This window comes from Toxorhynchites rutilus, chromosome 2 (assembly GCF_029784135.1).
Source record: "Toxorhynchites rutilus septentrionalis strain SRP chromosome 2, ASM2978413v1, whole genome shotgun sequence".
Taxonomy (NCBI): Eukaryota; Metazoa; Arthropoda; class Insecta; order Diptera; family Culicidae; genus Toxorhynchites; species Toxorhynchites rutilus.
The window spans coordinates 59,087,471-59,094,510 of record NC_073745.1 but is presented as its reverse complement, the minus strand read 5'-3'; the positions used below and the strand labels follow the sequence as shown (position 1 = coordinate 59,094,510).

The following is a 7,040-nucleotide window of genomic DNA, read 5'->3' as shown; positions in this document are numbered from 1 at the left end:
AAAGAACTATTTTTCGAATAAACCCGAATTCATTGCAAATATCACCATTTATTTGTGTTTCATTTCAATTCAAAATTGTATGCCTCTAAAAACATTCTGTACATAGTATGTTCAACAAATAAGGGGACTTTTTATTCAAATCATGGAACACGTAACGCCATTTGTTGAACGTTGATAACATTAGAAAGGTAAAGGTCTCACCTTTCAAACGCAGCCAACTTTATGTAAATCGGTTGACAGGTTAAAAAGTTACGCGCTTTCTAATGACAGTATTTTTTGTGCTTGTATCGTAAAAATACAATGGAACAAAGAGCAAATATTAGATTTTGTTGAAAATGGTACTTGTCCAAAAAACTTACTCCTATACTCGCGTCGGTGTGTCAGACCGAAAGTTTTAAAAAAGTGACACACGTCCCCTTTGTACCAACACATGCGATACGCTAAACGATGACGAACGACGAATAACGAAGCTAGAGAGAATCGCAAAGTCGTAGTGTTGATATTTTCTGAGAAATGAACGGATTATTGATTTCTCGGTTTGACAGACCAATGCGCGAGTATAGGAGTGTTAAAAAGCGCGTAACTTTTTAACCTGTCATCCGATTTACATAAAGTTGGCTGTGTGAAAGGTGAAACCCCCGACAATATTCGAGAGAGAAAGAACTAGAAAGTGAATAATTATTTTCAGGTGTGAATATTAGAAATAAAACCAATGAGAGCTAATTTTATCCAATAACTACATATATTTCGCTAGTGCAACATACACAACAATCACAGGTTTTCGCTTGTTAAATTATTTTTCCGCTCGTTACTGTGCCCTCAATTTACCAGCTGTGATGAGCGCTAGCCTCGCCATAGCTCACAGGGGCTGTCGGAGTATAGCTTAGAGTTTTGGCAGCGACATCTGGGATACCATGAGCGTAGGCAGGTTCCGAGAGAATGGTTTTGATAAAGGTTGGCTGCTGTTGCTGCTGAATCACGGTCTTGGTGTAGGTTGGCTCGGAATAGATGGCCTTTGCAGAGGTTGGTTCCGCTGCAATTGTCTCGATGTAGGCCGGCTGGGACACCACGGTCTTCGTGAGAGGAGCATAGGACAGCGTCTTGGTGTATTCCGCTGGTGTGGAGTAGGCCAGAGTCTTCTCGGCAACGATTGGGGCAGCGTGAGAGTAGATGGGTTCGGAGATGATGGTTGGTTGTTGAACGATAGTTTTAGTGAGTGGAGCGGAATAGTGCATCGATGGCTCAGCATAGGCAATTGTTTTGGCCACCGTCAGCTTGGGAGAGGAGTGCTGAGTGATCGAGCTGTAGCTCACATCTGGGGCGAATGAGTAATGAGTCATTGGGGCGTGGTAATGATCGGATTCAACGTAACCGGCGCTAGCACAGACCAAAATGGCAAACAGGGCAACTATCATCTGAAAACAAAATAAAAATCACACAATTGAGACAGTTTACTCATTAGCACGTGAAATAACTCACCTTAGACGCCATTTTGACAGCGAACCAGAACCAACTTGATCGGGCTAGAGAATGCCAAGCGAATGGTACAATTCGGATCGCTGGGCTCAATATTTATGTTCAAAAGATTCAAACAGTCATCGGTTAGAAGTGCAGAAAAATAAGCAAAAAATCTGGCGGTGGAAATAGATGAAATGAAAGAAGAGAATACTTCGATCGACCGGAGCGGCAGTTGATCGCACATCGGAGTTTGTCGACCAGACGAGGCGATGTTTTTTGCTTCCTGTGCCTCATAGGCAACTGATGAGCATGGAGAAGAGCTTTCAGTACTGAGCTGGTATATGTATTAATATGTAATATATGATTTCACTGTTGTGATTCAATGTTTGGGCAGTCGCAGTAAATAAAAATAAAGATCATTCGATAACACAATTGTTCGTATTTAAGAAAGCGAAGATGTTTCAGATGAAAAAATATTGATACCAAGTCCCACTTGGTTCTATTAATTCGACTCTTGAATTGCAGTATGAATAAAAAGCATGCTTTAGTTGTTTAGATTCGTTGTTCGAAGGTTTTTTAAACCACATACTGAGTAATAATCAATTATTTCAAATGTTATGGCATCTTACATCTCAAATTTTGATTAGTTTTGTTTGAATCGAATTTTTTATTTAAATTCTTGTTTGTAAAAGAGTCAAGTTTTGTTTGGAAAAATAGTAAATTTCCTAGATAGTTTGGCAATGATGTCCATTATCCGGTCGGATATGGAATATTAGAATGCAATAATTTCTCATCAACACAAGATAATTGAGGGGTTCAAAACGAAAGGGGTGTAAGTGACATAATCGTTTTCTCTACATCGACTCTCTCTCTCTCTCTCTCTCTCTCTCTCTCTTGGTCATAACTTAGCTGCAAACACATTCCCATCTGTGTTTGACAATGTGGTAGATAAGTCAGAACCTCATCTATCGAATTCTATAGCAAACTCAAATTGGAACGTTTTTGCAGTGAACTAAAGAAAAAGTTGATGATGAGAAATCAATCAAATCACTTACATCCCTTTCCTTCTGAGTTCCTCATTTTTATTATTAATCAGGCTGACCAAACGTACCGTTTTTAACGGGACAGTACATACCGATTTTTCGATCATTTTTGATCGTCCCGTCTTTTTATCAATATGTACTGTATTTTGAATATAAAAAATATTCACCGTTTTGTCTCAACTTTCAAACACTTGAGCTTTGTTGGCCATTAAACAGTGTCTCATCACTTATAATGGCGAAATTAGTTTTCTTTTTCATATAATAGATTTTTTTTACTTGACTACAATAAAATTGATTTACAAATACACATTCATAGTAAAAAAGTAAAAATTTACTATGAATTACTAGCTAACCCGGCAAACTTCGTCCCGCCCATTTACTTGATTAATTCTCGAGTAATGCAGAAATTTGTGTTTCATTTGTATGGCAGCCACCCCTAAGAGAGGGGGGAGGGGTATCTAACCACCATAGAAACATTCATTGCACCCTAAAGTTTCCATATGCCTAATTTGGTTTAATTTGCTTGATTAATTCTCAGGTAATGCAAAAATTTGTGTTTCATTTGTACGGCAGCCCCCTCTAAGAGAGGGGGAAGGAGTATCTTAACACCATAGAAACATTTATTGCATCCTAAAACCTCCACATGCCAAATTTGGTTTCATTTGCTTGATTAATTCTCGAGTAATGCAGAAATTTGTGTTTCATTTGTATGGCAGCCTCCCCTTTGAGTGGGGGAAGGACTGTCTAACCATCATATAAACATTTATTGCACCCCAAAACTTTCACATGCCAACTTTGGTTTCGTTTGATTGATTAATTTCCGAGTAATGCAAAAAATTGTGTTTCATTTGTATGGCAGCCCCCTCTAAGAGAGGGGGAAGGAGTATCTTATCACCATAGAAACATTTATTGCATCCTAAAACCTCCATATGCCAAATTTGGTTTCATTTGCTTGATTAATTCTCAAGTAATGCAGGGATAGCATCTGGTGTTCGACTAGCTGTCGAGGGTGGGCGACGGTGAGATGAGGGGACAAGATAAATAAACTAATAACGAAAAAGAAAAAAAACACAAAAGCATTAAATTCTTATACTAGACCGTTTCACAAACATATAGATCAACTGCATATAGCAGATGTCGCGAGTTCCCAACACGTCTCTAACAGGAACATAGGGTTGTCTTCCTTGGACCTCAAGGGCATTCAAAAGGTACTCTCTGGCTGCGTAATTATCCGTACATTGCCAAACTGCGTGATCGATGTCATCGTAACCGTTTCCACACCGACAGACATTGTTTTGAACAAGATTTATTCTGTGGAGGTGCACATCTAGCGAGTAGTGGTTGGACATAAGTCTACTCATTACACGAATGAAGTCACGACTTACGTCCAAACCTTTGAACCACGCTCTCGAAGAAACATTTAGAATAATTGAAAATAACCACCGCCCAAGACTTCAAGTGTCCCAATCGGTTTGCCAACTCAAGAGGGAACTCTGACGCAGTAATTGGAAAAATTCATCGTATGAAATCTGTCTATCAAACAATTCGCCTTCCTGGGCACCCACCTTTGCTAGAGTGTCCGCCTTCTCATTGCCAGGAATTGAGCAATGAGAGGGGACCCATACAAAGGTTATCTTATAAGATCTTTCGATCAGTGCACTCATCTGCAGCCTCACTTTTGTGAGGAAATAAGATGGGTGCCTACTAGTTCTCATCGACTGGAGAGCCTCAAGCGAACTGAGACTATCCGAGAAAATGAAGTAATGGTCTGCAGGCTTGTTGGAGATCATCCCCAATGCGAAGTCGATTGCTGCCAGCTCAACAACATAAACGGAACAAGGTTCCTGCAGTTTACGGAAGGCGCTCGAATTTTCATTGAAAACACCGAAGCCAGTGGATCCATTGAGGCGAGACCCATCAGTGAAGTATCTTTTCATGCAATTGACTTTTGAGTACTTTCGGTTAAAAATACGGGGAATGTAAGTTGATCGAAGCTGATCTGAGATTCCAAGTATTGCTTGTTTCATCGACAGATCGTATTCAATTGAGGAACTGCTGATGGTGAAGTGAGCACGGTCTGGAGTAAACGATGGAAGACAAATATCTGACGAAATATAGTGGTGGTAAATTCTCATAAACCGAGATTGTATATTTAGATGAAGAATTTTTTCAAAGTTTTCAATCAAAAGTGTGTTCGTGACTCCGCATTTCACCAGTATTCTGAGAGAAAGTTCCCAGAATCGGTTCTGTAGAGGAGTTACTCCTGCCAGAACCTCGAGACTCATGTTATGCGTTGAGTGCATACAGCCGAGAGCTATACGCAGACAATGATATTGAATTCGTTCCAGTTTTAGAAGGTGACTTTTAGCTGCTGAGAGAAAGCAGAAAGAGCCATACTCCAGAATGGATAGAATAGTTGTTTTATAAAGTGTTATGAGATCTCCCGGATTAGCTCCCCACCACGTGCCGCAAATCGAGCGGAGGAAGTTGACCCTCTTTTGACATTTTTGCTTCAAATACATAATGTGGGTATTCCAAGTGCATTTTGAATCAAACCAGACACCAAGGTACTTGAAAGTCAATGATTGGGTAATGCTTCTGCCCAAAAGTTTAAGTTGCAATTGGGCTGGGAACCGCTTTCGAGTAAACACTACCAGTTCGTTTTTCTGCGGCGAGAATTCGATCCCTAAGTTCCTTGCCCAAGAAGACAAGTTATCTAAGGAATTTTGCAATGGTCTTTGCAAATTTTCGGCATGGAGACCTCTGACGGAAACCACACCATCATCTGCAAGCTGTCTAAGCGTGCATTGTTCTGCCAAACAACTGTCAATATCTTTCACATAAAAATTATAAAGAAGGGGGCTCAGACATGAGCCTTGGGGTAGACCCATATAACTATTTCTGGAAGTTGTCAGTTGTCCAAGGGTGAAGTTCATTCGCTTTTCTGACAACAAATTGTACAAAAAGTTATTCAATATTCCAGGAAGTCCACATCTGTCCAAATTGTCTGACAGAATTTCTATGGTAACCGAATCAAAAGCTCCCTTAATATCCAAGAATACTGAAGCCAATTGCTCCTTATGCGCAAAGGCCAGTTGAATATCTGTAGAAAACAACGCTAGACAATCGTTTGTTCCTTTGCTCTTGCGAAACCCAAATTGTGTACTTGATAGCAAATTATTTGTCTCGATCCATTGATCGAGTCTTCGAAGGATCATTTTCTCCAACAATTTTCTAATGCACGAGAGCATAGCAATCGGACGGTATGAGTTATGGTCAGACGCTGGTTTGCCAGGCTTTTGAATTGCTATTACTTTGACCTGTCTCCATTCGGGTGGCACAATGTTGTTTTCTAGTAGGGTATTGAATAAGTCTAGCAAGCGTCTTTTCGCGATATCGGGAAGATTTTTTAGAAGAACGAATTTAATCATATCGCTTCCGGGTGAAGAGTTGTTCGATGAAAAGAGCCATAGAAAATTCCAGCATTGAGAATGGTCCGTCCAGAGGTCCACTGCTCGGAGACGTTTCTCGAAGAGTATGTTGGGCTGGAACTGAGTCTGGACAGACCTTTTTCGCGAAATCGAATATCCATCGGTTGGAGTATTCTTCACTCTCGTTAGTAGATGAGCGGTTACGCATGTTGCGAGCTACCCTCCACAAGGTACGTATTGAGGTTTCACGAGAAAGACCTTCAATGAAATTGCGCCAGTAACCGCGTTTTTTTGCTTTAATTAATTGTTTCAGCTGTATTTCAAGCTTTGAATATTCCTCAAAGTGTGTGGATGTTCCATGTCTACGAAAAGCTTTGAAAGCATCAGATTTTTTCAAATACAATTTTGTGCATTCATCGTCCCAGCCAGGAGTGTGTTACGGACAGCTGAGGCTTATCGCGGATCGAGTTACAGATCCATAAGATAAGCAATATTTGAGATTATATTTAGAAAAGACCTCCAAGCGAGGTATAGAAACGTTTAGAAAGGACCAATGTAAGGCAATTAAAAGATGTAAGAGCTCAAGTGTTTTGTTAGGCTAGAAAACGCTTGTAGTTCGAAATTATTGCCGGTCATAAATTCAGAATGGACGAATATTTAAATAGCGTCCGGTAAACAATTTAATGCATGCATCATTTAGGATGCATTTTTATTACCCTTTTCCATCCCTAGCTGCGCTCAGCCAGATACACCAGCAGGGTGTAATAAAATAAAAGGATGTTATTTAGAGCGAAGGATGGAAAGGGGAAATCCAAGAATAAGATAGGCGCACCGACGAGGTGCTATAAACTTAAGGTATTTTCTTAGGGTAGTGCAGCCGTCTCAGACTGCACGTTACCATACGCTAGAAGAAGGGACAAGGAAGGTAGATGATCTAAACGAAACCGATATGTTATCGGTTTTCAAGAGAGAGAGAGGAGATGTTCCTCGTCAATCTTAGTTTAAGGAACCATGTATATATTGTGAAACTTTTGAATAAATTTTTTAGTATTGTAACAGAACTCACGCGAAAGCGTTAAAATTTTTCTTTCAATAGAGAAATTTTTCA

The 7,040-nt window shown here is 40.0% G+C and overlaps 1 protein-coding gene across 1 annotated transcript; it reads right to left on the bottom strand.

Annotated features, from left to right (window-relative positions):
- Window positions 1-783: 783 nt before the first annotated feature.
- LOC129771399 (uncharacterized) lies at window positions 784-1,648 on the bottom strand. Its single transcript, XM_055775002.1, has 2 exons — window positions 1,480-1,648; window positions 784-1,415 (listed from the first exon to the last, which is right to left on the bottom strand). Exons 1-2 carry the CDS (start codon window positions 1,489-1,491, stop codon window positions 825-827), a joined length of 603 nt encoding a protein of 200 aa, XP_055630977.1. The 5' UTR covers window positions 1,492-1,648; the 3' UTR covers window positions 784-824.
- Window positions 1,649-7,040: the final 5,392 nt, after the last annotated feature.